The 17509-nt window shown below is 44.6% G+C and overlaps 1 protein-coding gene across 5 annotated transcripts in view; it reads left to right on the top strand.

The window, feature by feature from the left end:
- The window catches only part of afap1 (actin filament associated protein 1), a 257061-nt gene that overhangs the window by 136543 nt on the left and 103009 nt on the right, over window positions 1–17509 (top strand). For all 5 annotated transcript variants that reach the window (XM_033019261.1, XM_033019251.1, XM_033019286.1 and 2 more), the window contains one exon: window positions 4932–5029. In XM_033019261.1, coding sequence (XP_032875152.1) covers window positions 4932–5029 — 98 coding nt within the window. The remainder of the gene's footprint in view (window positions 1–4931; window positions 5030–17509) is intronic.

The following is a 17509-nucleotide window of genomic DNA, read 5'->3' as shown; positions in this document are numbered from 1 at the left end:
CAGTTGCAGAGTTCAGACTGAAGAAATACAGGGAATGTATTTAATCCCCAGAGTATACCTGTCCCAGCAAATTAGCTGGTTCGCTGCTAGTTTCTTTTAAGGCTTAGATCTCTTTTGCGTCAGACAGACAGGCTGAAGACCAGGAGCCAAAATAGTAACCAAATCCATGGACACCGCTGTGCAAGTTTGTGAAGTCTGGTTCCAGCAGAAATGATATCCTCTTCAATCGTTTCACCACACTTTAATTCTAGCCAAGGATTGCAGTCTGATCAATCCAAGTACATTAGGAAACTGAATTATAGGATTGCAGACTTCTGGACCTCAAAATAAACTTGACCAAGACTCAGCAGCTCCTTTCACAAGCCACTGCTGAATAATGATAGCGCACGTTGGCAGTCTAGGCGTTCTATCCTTGCACATTCCAACTTTTCTCTCTCTTGCTTCATCTCTCTTCTTTTCTCTTAACTATAGCTAAAAGTCAAAATTGAAGCTGTACAATAACTGTATTATGTCATATGTTGCTGGTTATATTTTTGTACACTTGCTTCTAATAAAAAAATAAAAATAATAATGATAGCGCTCTCCTGGGATAACGGACAGGTCGCTACTCTCTGAAGGGAACCAGTTGAAGGCACGGCACGGCGTTACATATTATGCGTAATTGTGTTGATAAGGCAATCTAGTTGTGAATTATAAATTCATCAAGAACCATGATGATTTAAAAAAGAAACTGAAATTTGTGTAATTTGTACAGAATAGCTCAAAACTATAGCCGAGATTGGAACTGGAACATAAATGAACACATTGCTTCCATGTAGGGTTGCCAACATTCTCACTCCCAAATAAGTGACAAAAGGTGACCAAATAAGTGACAAAACTGCCACAGTGTGGGTACGGTGCTCACCCGGGATGAAGTGAACCGTGTCAGCCTTTCCGTGGGAGGAAGCGACGAGGGAGGGACTTGTGAGGAATCGTGCAGGAGGCGAGATGGATATTGAACGGCAACAGATCTGATGAGCCGGTTGATAAAATCTCAGAGCTGCTACCTGCTGTGACAATTGGCCATGTGTTCACTCCAACAGGGCCGGGCACTCGGGAGATTTAAGGGGCGTCGGTGTTCAGGGAATTGGTGAGCACTCTGACCGAACAGGGGCGGTGGTGGGAGTGGGGCGGTGGAGAGACGCCAAAGAGACTTCATAATTAAAACGTGGAAATTAAAAACACTCCAAGAGGCAGAGGACTGAAGAGGAGAGAGAGGGAGGAAACTAACCCGGAGAATGAAAACCCACAAACGCCTGGCGGTCCAACCCTGAACACTCTGGTGATCGTGGGTTAGGAGTATTAAACGCATTTTCGACTTACGATATTTTCGATTTACGATGGGTTTATTGGAACGTAACCCCATCGTAAGTTGAGGAGCAGCTGCTAGTAGCAGTCAAATACGGGACAAGGGCGGTCCCGTATGGGACAAACCAATTGAGCCCAATATACGGGATGTCCCGGCTAATACGGCACAGTTGGCAACCCAAGTCAAGTCAAGTCAAGTCACATTTATTTATATAGCACATTTAAAAAACAACTCTCGTTGGCCAAAGTGCTTTACATTTGTTATAAGAATAGCACAACAAAACAAACTACATACATATATACATGTAGCCCTCACTCAGAGGACGTCAGGAAAGGCTTGGGAGTATAGATAGTTTTTAGTCTTGACTTAAAGGAGTCGATGGAGGGGGCAGTTCTGATGGGAAAGGGGATGCTGTTCCACAGTCTAGGGGCTGCAACCGCAAAGGCGCGGTCGCCCCTGAGCTTATGCCTAGACCGTGGGATATTCAGCAACCCCAAGTCGGCCGATCTGAGGGGCCTGGAGGTGGAGTGGTGGGTGAGAAGACGTTTTATGTAGGTGGGGGCAAGCCCATTGAGGGCTTTGTAGACATGGAGGAAGATCTTGAAGTTATACGGAACCGCACAGGGAGCCAGTGGAGAGAGGCCAGGATCGGGGTGATGTGGTCCCTTTTTCGGGTGCCCGTCAGGAGTCTCGCTGCGGCGTTTTGGACCAGTTGCAGGCGGGACAGGGAAGATTGGCTGATGCCAGTGTAAAGAGAGTTGCAGTAATCTAGGCGGGAGGAGATAAATGTGTGGATGATCTTTTCCAGGTCATCAAACTGGAGGAATTGTTTTATTTTAGCTATCGTCTGAAGCTGAAAGAAGCTAGCTTTTACCACGGCAATGACTTGTTTGTCAAATTTCAGTGCTGAGTCAAATATCACACCAAGGTTTTTGACGTGAGGTTTGAGTAGTGGGGTAAGGCTTCCAAGGCTGCCTGCTATCATTTTGATTGAGTCCGAGGTGCCGAGAAGGATGACCTCAGACTTACTCTCGTTTAGTTGGAGGAAGTTCTGGGCCATCCAACACTTTATATCCTCGAGGCAGCGGGTAAGGTTAAACAGATTAGATTGGTTTTTGGGCTTCAGGGGGAGATAGAGTTGGGTATCGTCTGCGTAGCAATGGAAGGAAATGCCGTGCCCGAAACGTTGCCTATTTCCTTCGCTCCATAGATGCTGCTGCACCCGCTGAGTTTCTCTAGCATTTTTGTGTACCTTTGGAGTATTGCGTTCAGTTTTGGTCACCCGCTGCAGGAAGGATGTAATTCAGCTGGAAATGGCACGGAGACGATTTATAAGGATGTTGCCAGGGGCCGTGGGCCTGAGCTATAAGGAGGAGTTGGGTAGGCTAGGACTTTATTCCTTAGAGTGCAGGAGGCTGAGGTGTGATCTGATAGAAATGTATAAAATCATGAGGGGAACAGATTGGGTAAATGCGCAAAGTCTTTGCTTTGAGTAGGGAAATCAAGAACCAGAGGACATACGTTTAAGATGAGAGGGAATGATTTAATAGGAACCTGAGGGGTATTTTTTCCACCTGTATGGAATTATCTGCTGGAGGAGGTCATAGAGGCCTGGAGTGATGAGGGTCAGTAAATGCAATCAACTTAGATGGGGCATCTTGGGCAGGATGGACAAGTTGGGCCAAAGCACCCTTTTCTATTGCTGTATGACTATAGGTCTAATTTGCTGATACAAAGCGGAAATAGGCCCTTCAGCCCTCCGAGTCCGTGCCGACCAGCGATCCCCGGGCACACACTAGTGACAATTCACAATTATACCAAGCCAATTAACCTACAAACCTGTACGTCTTTGGGATGACCCTATACCTTCCCGAATGAGTGCAGTGCCTACAATTCCCAAGAAATTCAGCACCATCCCAAACATAGTCTGCCTGGTTGGCACACTTTCAACCGCCATGAACATTCATGTTCTCTGGTACCAGAGCACAAAGGCTGACTGTGCATCATTTAGAAAATGCACTGCACTGAAATGACCCACCCATGCTACTTCAACACTCTCCCATACCCACGGCCGCTGGCCCTTCATCTTTGTAGTCTAAGTCATTATTTCATGTTAGAGGAGCAGAATTAGGCCATTTGGCCCATCAAGTCTACCCCGCCATTCAATCATTGGCGATCTATCTTTCCCTCTCAACTCCATTTTCCAGCCTTTGCCCCATAATCCCAGATTTGCACTGATCAAGTCCTACACCTCCTGTCTAAATAGCACAGTGTAGAACCTTCAGCAGAAACTAAATAATGGTTCAAGTAGTTTTCTCACCATAATCTTGCCGATGGTATTCAGGAATTAATAATATATTGTACAGGGCCCTCGTGAGACCACACCTGGAGTATTGTGTTCAATTTTGTTCTCCAAATTTGAGGAAGGACATTCTTGCTATTGAGGGAGTACAGCGTAGGTTCGCAAGGCTAATTCCCGGGATGGCGGGACTGTCATATGTTGATAGAATGGACATAGAATGGCTGGGCTTGTACACTCTGGAACTTAGAAGGATGAGAGGATATCTTATTGAAACATAAGATGATTAAGGGTTTGGAGACGGTAGAGGCATAAAACATGTTCCCGATGTTGGGGGAGTCCAGAACCAAGGGCCACAGTTTAAGAATAAGGGATAGGCCATTTAGAACGGAGATGAGGAAATACTTTTTCACACAGAGAGTTGTGAGTCTGTGGAATTCTCTGCCTCAGAGGGCAGTGAAGGCCAGTTCTCTGGATGCTTTCACGCGAGAGTTAGATAGAGCTCTTAAAGGTAGCGGAGTCAAGGGATATGGGGAGAAGGCAGAAACGGGATACTGATTGTGGATGATCAGCTATGATCACATTGAATGGCGGTGCTGGCTCAAAGGGCCAAATAGTCTACTCCTGCACCTATTGTCTATTGTCTAAATAAAGGTTTTACTGGTGATGACCAGTTCCTGAAAATTATTTCAAAATTTGCTCTGAGATCTTTGGTTTCCTCCCGCACTCCAAAACCGTACAGGTTTGTAGGTTGTGTAAGAAAGAACTGCAGATGCTGCTTGTCGCTTCTTGTGCGTGGTGGTGGAAAGATTGGTGGAAACAGGGCCGCGACGTGAATGCTCTTTCCTTGAAGTAAGTCGCAGCTATTGCAGTAAAGAGCCTGGCGATTTTTTCGGCGACTGCCGGCATCATTGACTGACGTCACCGAAAAAATCGCGGCTTGATGCGTGATGACGTATTGACGCGCAGTGTTTCCGCAAGTGCCGCAACATTTATTTTATCGCCACCTGATTTTGAAATGTTCTAATTCTTTTGGCGACCCTGATATGACGCCGGCAGTCGCCGAAAAAAATCGCCAAGTGGGACAGGCCCTTAAAGCCGCCGCTTGGTTGTAGGTTAATGTAACAGGCCTACACTTCACTACACAGTTCTGTATCTGAAGTAGGGCTGAAGATTACTTTGTTTTTTCTCCAACATTGTAGCGGGTATATGTTTATTGATTGGACTTTATCGGCATCTATAAATGTTGCCTTCTTTCCTGCTAATTCGTATATTTTGTTCCAGATTGTCAAATAAAAAACTCTATGCAGAAGCACGATTTGCCATGCAGCGTTCCTGCTCCACCTCAGATACCTCTCCCTGAGATCCCTCATCCATGGCAGGCAAGTATTCTTCTGCCTCTGAGCATGTTTAAAAAATATTATATACCATATATAAAACTCAGTGTGTTATCCAGAATATTCCTGTCATGTTAACAAAAACATGCAAAAAAAAAAACCTAAACTATTAACTGTGAAGGAAAAGTTATTGATTGTTTGTTAAGCCACATTAGTTCATTTAGCCTTCCAGAGATTTTAGAGGATTTTGTTGAGATAAAGTTGTTGTTACCTTCCCATTCTCTTGAGCTAAATGATTCAGGTCTCAGGAACATGTAAGAGAACAGAGATTGCTGATATTCTGTAGATCATCACTTTGAGATCTTGCTCCTCCAATTCTCTCTTCCTCAATCAATCAATGGTGCTTTGGCTCATTGAAGATAATAGTTAATTTGCATCATCAATGTCTTCTTTCACTTTGAGAAGTCTCCTGTGTGTGAGAATGTTGCACTCATCCAGTAATTTGCGGTGACTGTTTGTCGTCAGAGATGACGTTTGGTAGAGGGCCATTATCTTGCTTATTTTGAGCCAACCATTAAAAAAAGAAAACATTTCCATTCATTTCATTATATTTATTTAGCCGGTTTATTTTAGTTTTGTTTAGTTTATTGTCACGTGTACCAAGGTGCAGTGAAAAGCTTTTGTTGCGTGCTAAGCACTCATCGGAAAGACATAGTGGAAAACACAAGGGTTTATATCCCTTATGAGGACTTACTTCCATTCTTCTTCTCGCATCCCACACTGATGTCTAGCTTTGTATCCTCAGTAAAAGTTGAATGGAGCAACTGGGCTTGTATACTCTGGAGTTTAGAAGGATGAGAGGGAATCATATTGAAACATATAAGATTATTAAGGGTTTGGACACGCAAGGAAACTTGTTCCCGATGTTGGGGGAGTCCAGAACCAGGGGCCATAGTTTAAGAATAATTTAGAACGGAGATGAGGAAAAACTTTGTCACACAGAGAGTCGTGAGTCTGTGGAATTCTCTGCCGGTTCTCTGGATACTTTCAAGAGAGAGTTAAGGGTCTGTCCCACTGTATGAGCTAATTCAAGAGTTCTCCCGAGTTTCCCCTGATTCGAACTCGGAGAATTACGGTAATAGCCGCTCGTAGGTACTCGGGGCTCTCGTGAACATTTTTCAACATGTGAAAAATCTTCACGAGCATACCGCGTTTCCCGAGTACGTATCGCTAGCGTTACGAGCCGCTAAGAGACGTCTCGAGCTCCGACCTACCCGCTCCGTACATTCTACGTACTTCCCAACAGTTTTTTTTTTAAACTCGGGAGAGCTCTTGAATTACCTTGTACAGTGGGACAGGCCCTTTAGATAGAGCACTTAAAGACCCTTTAGATAGAGCTCTTAAAGTCAACGGATATGGGGAGAAGGCAGGAACGGGGTACTGATTGGGGATGATCAGCCATAATCTCATTGAATTATGGTCTATTGTATTACACTTGGTTCCCTCATTTAAATCAGGACCTTTTACTAAAGATTCCGGCTGGGTATTGACATTTTGATTTCAGTGAGAAATTGTACTGTGGCAAACGAGCAGAGATAATAGAAATGTGAATTCTGTCACGTGTTTGCTATTGATATTTGGACTGTTAAGATGTTAGGACTGTTGACCTATTGGTTTGTCAAGATCCGTACAATCAGTTAATCTGAACATTTTCTAGGTCTTTCAAATGCTAAATGTAGCCCGCTGGTCATCTCTGAATGGTGCTGGCCTGTTTAATATGTCAGTTAGGGTATCAGTGTAGAGTGTGTCATTTGGCAATGACAAGGTCGAAAATATAGAGAAGGCAAATCGCACGTTATTTGTTTCGAAAAAGCTAAAAAATTCACAAGATCACAAGATTAAAAGTGCATTGCAGGATTATTGCACTGTACGGCAAAATGTAATTTAATCATGGGGCCATTGATCTACAATTTGTTAGCATCTGAAGTCCATGGCATTAATTGTAGGCACTGTCGGAGGGAATTTTGTGTTATTTTTTGCTGTATCTGTACCCTGTTTCTGGCTTTGCTCAGATAGGAACAGACACATAGAAACATAGAAAATAGGTGCAGGAGTAGGCCATTCGGCCCTTCGAGCCTGTACTGCCATTCAATATGATCATGGCTGATCATCCAACTCAGTATCCTGTACCTGCTTTCTCTCCATACCCCTGATCCCTTTAGCCACAAGGGCCACATCTAACTCCCTCTTAAATATAGCCAATGAACTGGCCTCAACTACCTTCTGTGGCAGAGAATTCCAGAGATTCACCACTCTCTGTGTGAAAAATGTTTTTCTCATCTCGGTCCTAAAAGATTTCCCCCTTATCCTTAAACTGTGACCCCTTGTTCTGGACTTCCCCAACATCGGGAACAATCTTCCTGCATCTAGCCTGTCCAACCCCTTAAGAATTTTGTAAGTTTCTATAAGATCCCCTCTCAATCTTCTAAATTCTAGCGAGAAATTTTACTCAGAAATTTTTACTCAGAAAAACACAGACACAACATAAAACAGCTTGTAGATCAGCGTTGAGTCTACCGAACATATCGGTTTATTGAAGGCCCTGACAGTGCGCACTGTTAAAAAACACTCTGGGTTTTCTCAGACTGTTTCCCCATGCGTACTATTCAGGCCCTCAATAAACCAACTTGTTCGATAGACTCACCGCTGATTATGAGCTGTTTTATGTTGTGTCTGTGTTTTTCTGAGTAAAAACGGATGCAAGGTAGAACACAAAATAGCACAGACTGTCCATCCTACATAATGCCTCTCTTCACATGTACCAGGGAAGGGGGTGGTTTGGGTGGGAAGGGACAAATTAACCAGGGAGTAGCGGAGGGAGCGGTCTCTGTGAAAAGCCAAGAGGGGAGATGGGAAGATATGGCCAGTGGTGGGATCCCGTTGGAGGTGCGAAAATGTCGGAGGATTATCTGTTGTATGTGGCGGCTGGTATTATGGTGATCACATCAATAACTAGCAACAGGTGATTTGCAAATAAGTTTACCAAGTTTTATTGGGGAAGGATTCAGAAGCCTCAGGGATGCTCTTTCCCGACCTACCATGGATGGATGTGGGAACGTAAGAAAAATCTTAGTTCACTGCAGTTCTTTTGGACTTTGGTTACTCATGATGCTAGGACATTGGTTGGGTCGCATTTGTAGTAATGCGTGTGGTGCTAGTCGCCCCCATTACAGGTAAGATGTGGAGGCTTGGAGAGGGTGCAGATGAATTTTACCAGATTATTACTTGGATTAGAGGGTTTCAGCTACAGGGAGAGGTTGGATAGACGTGGATTGTTTTCTCTGGAATTTCAGAGGTTGCGGGTAAGCAGCAGAATTATATAAGATTAGGAGACGCAAGAAAGGGTAGACATTCAGAACCTTTTCCCCAGGGTGGAAATGTCCAACACTAACGGGCATTCATATAAGGTGAGAGGGGTACAGGTTAATGGAGATGTGCGGGGCAGGTTTTTTGGAAAGGCCAGGGATGGTGGTGGAGGCACATACGATAGCGGCATTTAAGAGGCTTTTTGATAGACACACGGAAGTACAGGGAGTGGAGGGGTATGGATCATGTACAGGAAGATGAGAGCAGTTTAACTTGGCATCATGTTCGGCACAAACATTGTGGACAGAAAGGCCCGTTCCTGTGCGGAACTGTTCTATGTTCTAAATCGTTCAGTTAGCACTAGGCTGTTGAACGACCAAGCTTTCAATATCACCGGGTGTTGCACAAATAGCTTCTAGATGTGCTTCTGAAGACATGGGCACTTAATGGGCCTGTCCCACTTTTACGCAACTTTTTCGGCGACTCCTGGCACCCGTCATAGGTCATTGCAGGTCGCTGAAAATTTTGAACATGTTGAAAATCCAGCGATGACCAGAAAGATGCTACAACACTTTAGGTGATTAGGAGACTAATAACGACCATACAGGCGACACCCTGGCGACATGTCACGGGGAGAAGCCTGTATGTTCGTGAGTAGTCGCCCAAAGTGTCGTATCTTGTTCTGGTCGCCGTTGGATTTTCAACATGTTGAAAATTTTCAGCGACCTGCAATGACTTATGACGGGGGCCGGCAGTCGCCGAAAAAGTCATGTAAGTGGGACAGGCCCATAAGCAATTCATTCACAGGAGCCCAGTGGCGGTGCTTGTGAAATGTCAGAGGTAAACATCGCAAGCAGCTGGAGATATCCTGCAATCTCTCTGGGGCAATTGCGGTTCACAATCTCTTCCACTCACCTCCAATAGTGAATTGAGTGGGAAAAATAAAACCACATCTTCCTTTCACAGCCACAGGAAGAACTGTGAAGGACACATTAAGGAAATAGGTTTATGACCTGAGCAGCTGCAGATTTACACTAGGGTTTCATTATATCTACGATTTGTTGTCACTTTCCAGTATTTATTGCCTGTCACTAATTCCCATTGAAAGAAATGGCAACGGGTCATATTTTGACTTCCTCCCCCCGCCCTGGTCATTGGACTAGTTTCACTCTCCTCCCCTGGTGAGTTTCATTGTCTGCAAAGCTTGTTGTCACCCAGCCCACAGCCAACAACGGACTACGATCACCGTTAATTTTCTGCATGTTTTTCATTCATTTGTTCGATATCTCTCCACGTCACCGTCCATATCTCTCCTTTCCCTTTCCCCTGACTCTCAGTCTGAAGAAGGGTCTCCCATTCCTTCTCTCCAGAGGTGTTGCCTGTCCCGCTGAGTTACTCCAGCTTTTTTGTGCCTTTCTTCGGTTTAAACCAGCACCTGCAGTTCCTTCTTACACACCAAGTTTTAATTTAGTTTATAATCATGGTACGGTGAAACGCTTTTTTGTTGTGCTCTATACGGCCAGTGGAAAGACATTACGATACATGATTACAATTAACTGGTGTGACTTAAAAAACAAATTAAGTGATGGTGTTTTTCCTTAAACCTAATATCCAGGTTCAAGTGAGTTCAATTGAAAAGAATGGTGGCAAGCGTTGTTCATCAGGACAAATTCAATCATTCTTTAGAATCTCACCAGGATATAATCAGATCAATTGGAAAACTTCCTGAATAGAAATAGTGATGAAACCTTCATACATCTTGTTATTGGTGTTAATATTAGTTTATTATTGTCACATATACCCAAGATACAATGAAAAGCTGTGCTTGCGTGATACCCAGTCAAATCATATGCACACGAGCACATTCAAGCCGTATGCAGGTAATGCAACGAGAGAGACATCAGAGAGCATAATGTAATGCTACTGTATTAGAATGTTACGGTTAAGGGGCCTGTCCCACTTGCCGATTTTTTCGTTGACTGCCGGCTTCATTGGCTGACGTATCAGGTCACCAAAAAAGTCATGGCGTGACGCGGCGTGATGACCTATTGACGCGCGGTGTTTCCTCAAGTGTCGCAACATTTTTTTTTGTCACCGATGGATTTTGAAATGTTCAAAATCTTACGGCGACCCTGATACGTCAGGCAATGACACCGGCAGTCGCCGAAAAAAACGCCAAGTGGGACAGGCCCTTTACAGGGAAAAATATCCAAGGTCTGCTTTGAGATGGGTTGGAAGATTAGGGCAACACCTCAGCTTATGAGGGATTGATAACAGCAGCAAACAAACTTCCTAAATCTGGTGCATGTCTGGTACATGCCTTTTCATGCCCGACACCATCCTGTAATGCTATTCCCTACCACTGGTTATTTGACACACATGCATATTGTTGTTCTATTGAAGATAGACACAAAATGCTAGAGTAACTCTGCGGGTTAGACAGCATCTCTGGAGAAAAGGAATAGGTGACGTTTCCGGTCGAGACCCTGCTTCAGACCACCTTTTTGTGTCTATCTTCGGTTTAAACCAGCATATGCAGTTCCTTCCTACACTTGTTATTCTATTGACTTCTGTTGTCTCTTGTGCGACTGCGGTTTCCACTATATTCTGCCTTCTTTATTCATTACAGGTGTCCTCTGCATTGCATCTGTGCTATGTTCATAGAACAAAGTCTGTATCATGATTTTCCATAACATGAATCTGCATTATCTGTGTTTTTTGTGTTAATTCATTTACTTTTTTCACATAAATACCGTGAGAACAAATGTTATTCCGTATCTCAGATTTTTGGGTAGTGATTTGTAAATGCTGTATGGGCAAATTTCTGTTATTGGTTTAGTTTAATTTAGAGATACAGCACGGAAACAGGCCCTTTTGGCCCAGCGGGTCCGCGCCGACCAATGATCCCTGCACATTAACACTATCCTACACGCACTAGGGACAATTTTTACATCAGCTGTGTTTTGTGTTTTATGACTGTTGGCAGATCAATTTCCCTCCTGGGATAAATAAAGTTGTATCGTATCGTATCTCCCTCAATGCAGAAATCGTTTTTGGAACATAAAGGCGATTCATGCCTAGAAATGCCCTATACAAATTCTGGAATTACATGAACTAACTTGGAAATGGCTATCATGTTCAGTCTGGTAGGAAAATGTTCAAGTTTTAGTTGCCCAACCCTGTGGAAAAAAAAGTGTTATGCAACTGAATTATTTTTTTACCTCTGATATCGCTTCTGTTTCACATTTGAAAATTTTCATTGATGGATATTGAACAATTCAAAATTAATTCAGATTAACTATCATTTTGAAAATGGATGTTGTGGTTAATTACAGATCTAGTTGCATCATTCAACAACAGTAGAATATATATATTGATGTTATGAATTAACTTAGAAGCAGCGGCTCAGCAAGTAGATGCCACTGCCTAATTCTATTTCACAAATCCAATGCTAAAATATCCTGATGACTATTTTATTTATAATTTCTGTATGGAACTGTTAACACCCCCACTTCAAACGGTGTCTATCTAATCAGTTAGTTTTTCCATGGCCCACGGTTGTTGCCAGTATCATAAAATGAACCCCTCTATCTGACATGGCTGCATTAGACCTTTATTTACAGTGCATTTAGGAATTATACAGACCCCTTCACTTTTTCCACATTTTGTTACGTTAAGAGCATGTCCCACTTTCACGACCTAATTCATGCCCTTTTTTACTTGTGGACATTTTTCATCAGGCTAGAAAAAACGCCCTGACCTACTTGATGCCACGAGTACCTACGACTAGCATCATGGCGTGCTACGACCTACCTACGACCTCGTGACGACCATGCTGCGAGTACGAGTCAAGGGCAAACTCGGCAGAGGTCGTGAATTAGGTCGTGAAAGTGGGACAGGCCCTTTATTTTCAAATGTATTAAATTATTTTCTTTATCATCAATCCAATACCCCAGAATGAAGAAGTGAAAACAGGCGTTGAGAAATTTTTGCAAATTAGTAAAAAGAAATAACTGAAATATCACATTCACATAAGTATTCAGACCCTTTGCTATGACACTCAAAATTGAGCTTCGGTTCATCCTGTTTCCATTGATTATCCTTGAGATGTTTCTACAACTTGATTGGAGTCCACCAGTGGTAAATTAAACTGTTCCAGGACATGATTTGGAAAGGCACACACCTGTCTATATAAGGTCCCACAGTTGACAGTGCATGTCAGAGCAAAAACCAAGCCATGAAGATGAAGGAATTGTCCATCGACCTCCGTTACAGGATTGTGTTGAGACACAGATCTGGGGAACGGTATAAAACAATTCCTGCAGCATTGCAGGTCCCGAAGAGCACAGTGGCCTCCGTCATTCTTAAATGGAAGAACTTTGGAACCACCAGGACTCTAGAGCTGGCTGCCCGGCCAGACTGAGCAATCGGGGGAGAAGGGCCTTGGTCAGGGTGGTGACCAAGAACCCGATGGTCACTCTCACAAAGTTCCAGAGTTCCTCTGTGGAGATGGGAGAACCTTCCAGAAGGACAACTATATCTGCAGCACTCCACCAATCAAGCCTTTATGGTAGAGTGGCCAGACGGAAGCCACTCCTCAGTAAAAGGCACATGACAGCCCGCTTGGAGTTTGCCAAAAGGCATGAGAAACAAGATTCTCTGGTCTGATGAAACCAAGATTGAACTCTTTGGCTTGAATGCCAAGCGTCACGTCTGGAGGAAACCAGGCACCGCTCATCACCTGGCCAATACCATACCTATGGTGAAGCATGGTGGTGGTAGCATCATGCTGTGGGGATGTGTTTCAGCGGCAGGAACTGGGAGACTAGTCAGGATCCAGGGAAAGATGAACGGAGCACAGTACAGAGAGATTCTTGATGAAAACCTGCTCCAGAGCGTTCAGGACCACAGACTGGGGCGGAGGTTCACCTTCCAACAGGGCAACGACCCTAAGCAGACAGACAACACAACGCAGGAGTGGCTTAGTGACATGTCTGTGAATGTCCTTGAGTGGCCTAGCCAGAGTCTGGACTTGAACCCGATCGAACATCTCTGGAGGGACCTGAAAATAGCTGTGAATCGACGCTCCCCATCCAACCTGACAGAGCTAGAGAGGATCTGCAGAGAAGAATCTGAGAAATTACCCAAATACAGGTGTGCCAAGATTGTCGCATCATACCCAAGAAGACTTGAGGCTGTAATCACTGCCAAAGGTGCCTCAACAAAATACTGAGTAAAGGGTCTGAATACTTATGTAAATTTGATATTTCAGTTATTTAATTTTAATTACTTTGCAAAAATCTCTACACGCCTGTTTTTGCTTTTTTATTATCGGGTATTGTGTGTAGATTGATGATAAAAAAAAAAGAATTTAATCCATTTCAGAATATGGCTGTAACGTAACAAAATGTGGAAAAAGTGAAGAGGTCCGAATACTATCTGAATGCACTGTACTTCCTCAGTCTCCCGAAACCTAAGTCCACATTGCAAGTAGTGTAGAGATGCTAATCTTTGAGGTGCTGGCCTTTTATTGGGTTCTTAGGTCCTGGTAACTTCCAAGCAGGATGTTCTGACTATGTTTCCCATCATTTGATATTCTATGTGAGTCACAGCGTTGGAATTCACACATGTCTTTTCAATGTCACCTTAAGTCACTTCCAGATGTTTGTCAGCCTGACGCCAATAAGACAAGTGCCATATAGGACGTGTGATACTAGTGCTAGGGGGGCACCTACTAGTGCTAGGGGGGCACCGTCGAGTACGGCTGCCCTGCCAGCAGCTGTTAGTCCTCTCACTTTAATTTTTAGTGAGTTAAAGTATTTGTTTTGGAGGTCTTCTAGTCTTTTATGTGGTGGGTGGGGGGAGGGGAAGGGGGAAACTTTATTTCCTAGTCCCTACCTGGTCGGAGAGACGGCTTCCCTCCGAGCTGCTTCTTCGCCCCCTCCTCACGGCCTACCATCGGACTGGAGTGGCGTTTCCTGTCGGGACCGGCCGGGACTACAGCTTCGGCGGCGGCACAGCGCAGGGACACCATCACGGAGTGGGCGATGCCTTACCGGGTCGCAGTGCGGTGGGCTCCGGAGTGCTGTGATCGCCGACTCCAACATCGAGGAGCTGTGACTGCGGGCGTCCAGCCGCGGGCGGCGCTGGATTTAAAACACCGCGGAGCCTGGGATCCGAGATCGCCAGAGTCGGAGCTCCAACCAGCGCGGCCTGAGGACTTCGGGTGCCGCGGTCTCCGGGGAGGGAGCGGCCGCTGCAGACATTCCAAGCCGCTGAGGAGTATTCACCCGACGCCGGAGCTCCATCTTCCCGGCAAGAGGGCCTGAAAACATCGGACTGGCTGCGGAGGCCTCAATAGGCCCGACTATGGGTGAACAGTGGATGGGACTGGACTTTGATGCCTTCCCCACAGTGGGAACCATTGTGGGGGGATGTTTTTATGTTTATTGTTAAATTCTTAAATGTTATGCCTTATCTTTATTCGTGTGCTGCAATGGCAAGTCAAATTTCACTACACCAATTGGTGTATGTGATAATAAATGTCCTTTGTATCCTTTGTATTTGTATACTACATACAAAGCGTGAGTCATAGAGTGATACAGTGTGGAAACAGGCCCTTTGGCCCAACTTGCCCACACCGGCCAACGTGTCCCAGCTACACTAGTCCCACCTGCCTGCGCTTGGTCCATATCCCACCAAACCTGTCCCATCCATGTACCTGTCTAACTGTTTCTTAAATGTTGGGATAGTCCCAATCACAGCTACCTCCTCTGGCAGCTTGTTCCATTCACCCACCACCCTTTGTGTGAAAAAGTTACCCCTCAGGTTCCTATTAAATCTTTTCCCTTTCACCTTAAGCCTACGTCCTCTGTCTTTGATTCACCTACTCGGGGCAAGAGTCTGTGCATCTAACATGACACCCATTTCCCTAATAATTGATAAATCACTTCATGTTCATAAAGGATAGGAGCAGAATTAGGCCATTCGGCCCATTAAGTCTACCATTCAATCATGGCTGATATGTCTTCCCCTCTCAACCCCATTCCCCTGCCTTCTCCCATTAACCCCTGACACCCGTACTAATCAATAATCTATCTTTGCCTTAAAAATATCCATTGACACGGCCCCCACAGACTTTTCCAAAAGCTTCACATCTTTCCTGTAACATGGTAACCCGAACTCCTCATAATACTCAAAATGCAGCCGTTACAATGTGTTATAAAACTGCAACATAACTTACTGACTCTTATACTCAATGCAAACCATGTGCCTTCTGCATCATTTGTTTACGTTGCCACTTTCAAGGAGCTATGAACTTAGAACCAAGATTTCTCTTTGTTAAGGTGCTGGTTAATACACAAAAGGACATAGAGTGCTGGCATAACTCAGCAGGTCAGGCAGCATCCTATCATGTTCTTCAGGGATGCTTCCTGACCTGCTGAGTTACTTCGGCACCTTGTGTCCTCTCAATGCTGTTAAGGGTCTTTCTATCAACTATATGCTTTCACCTTGCATTGGACCTTCCAAAGTGCAACAACTCACATTTACTCAAATTAAATTCCATCTGACATTTCTCCACCCATATCAGTAACTGATGTAAATCCCACTGTATCCTTTGACAGCCTTGCTCACTGTCTGCAACTACACTCATTTAGGTGGCGTTTGCCAATTTACTCACCAACCCATTTATGTTTTTGTCCAGGTTGTTTTTGTCCACGGTGGCGCAGCGGTAGAGTTGCTGCCTTACAGCGGCAGAGTCCAGGGTTCGATCCCAACTATGGGTGCTGTCTGTACGGAGTTTGTACGTTCTCCACGTCACCGCGTGGGTTTTCATTGAGATCTTCTGTTTCCTCCCACACTCCAAAGACGTACAAGCTTGTAGGTTAATTGTCTTGGTATAAATGTAAATTGTAAGTGAGTGCAGGGCAGTGTTAATGTGCGGGGATCGTTGGTCGGGGTGGACTCGGTGGGCTGAAGGGCCTGTTTCCGTGCTGTATCTCTAAACTAAACTAAAACGAAACAAACATTTGTCTATACCTAATCAATCACATCTATTTTGTTCTTATTCTCCATTTTCTTGCAACTGACTGTCCGGAGTAAACGGTCCAGATACTCCTATCTTCCCCCCTTGAGTCCCAGATTACCTTCATCACTTACTACCCCTCAGCAACTGGAGAGATTAAAGTCTTTATTTCAGGTGGCACAGTGAGCAGACAGACCAGCCATCTGCACTAAATTGACATCGGGCCATCTCCTGGGAGAGACTTCAAAATTAAGTCCAGGCATGGATACAGGCAGCAGCAGGGGGTGAAAAGGCGGTGAGATGGGGTGGATCACAGAGCGAACAAGATTGCTGAAAACAGCCTGCATTTTTTTTAAAAACCTTCAACTCAGCTCTTTGTAGCATTTGTGATGAGTCCAGTGTGGTTGCTGAAGCATTCCAGGGCAACAAGCCCAGCCGTACGATCACTCATCAAAATCATATTCATAGAGCGGCCCTAAAGAAAAGTTTATTGCATCCTTAATATTTGCAAGTCCAGGCTTTTAAGGGAAAGGCCCCTACGGATTTGGCATTGGCTCAGAACTTAAGCATTGATAAGTTGCAGGACTTCTACCAATACACTGGATATTGTTCTGTTCTTTTGAGCTTGAGAAACAGGGGACACACCACAAGTTGTACCAGCTTCAAAGTCGTCTCGTTGAGTCTCATTGTCTATAACTCATTTTCACCTAGCCCACAGCTAACAATGGTCTGTTTCCTTTATCATTGTTACTTTTTCGCATATCTTTCATTCATTTCGTTTAGAGATACAGCGCGGAAACAGGCCCATTGGCCCACCGGGTCTGCGCCGACCAGCGATCCCCGCACATTAACACTATCCTACACCCACTAGGGACAAATTTTCTTTACATTTACCAAGCCAATTAACCTACAAACGTGTACGTCTTTGGAGTGTGGGAGGAAATCGAAGATCTCGGAGAAAACCCATGCTGGTCACGGGGAGAACGTGCAAACTCCGGGCAGACAGCACCCGTAGTCGGGATCGAACCCAGGTCTCCGGCGCTGCATTCACTATAAGGCAGCGACTGTACCACTGCGCCACCATGACCATGTTCTATATCTCTCTACATCACCATCTATACCTCTTGCTTCCC

This window comes from Amblyraja radiata, chromosome 1, assembly GCF_010909765.2.
Source record: "Amblyraja radiata isolate CabotCenter1 chromosome 1, sAmbRad1.1.pri, whole genome shotgun sequence".
NCBI classification, from domain to species: domain Eukaryota; kingdom Metazoa; phylum Chordata; class Chondrichthyes; order Rajiformes; family Rajidae; genus Amblyraja; species Amblyraja radiata.
Note: the sequence above shows the minus strand (reverse complement) of the source record. Positions and strands in the feature narration are given on the sequence as shown.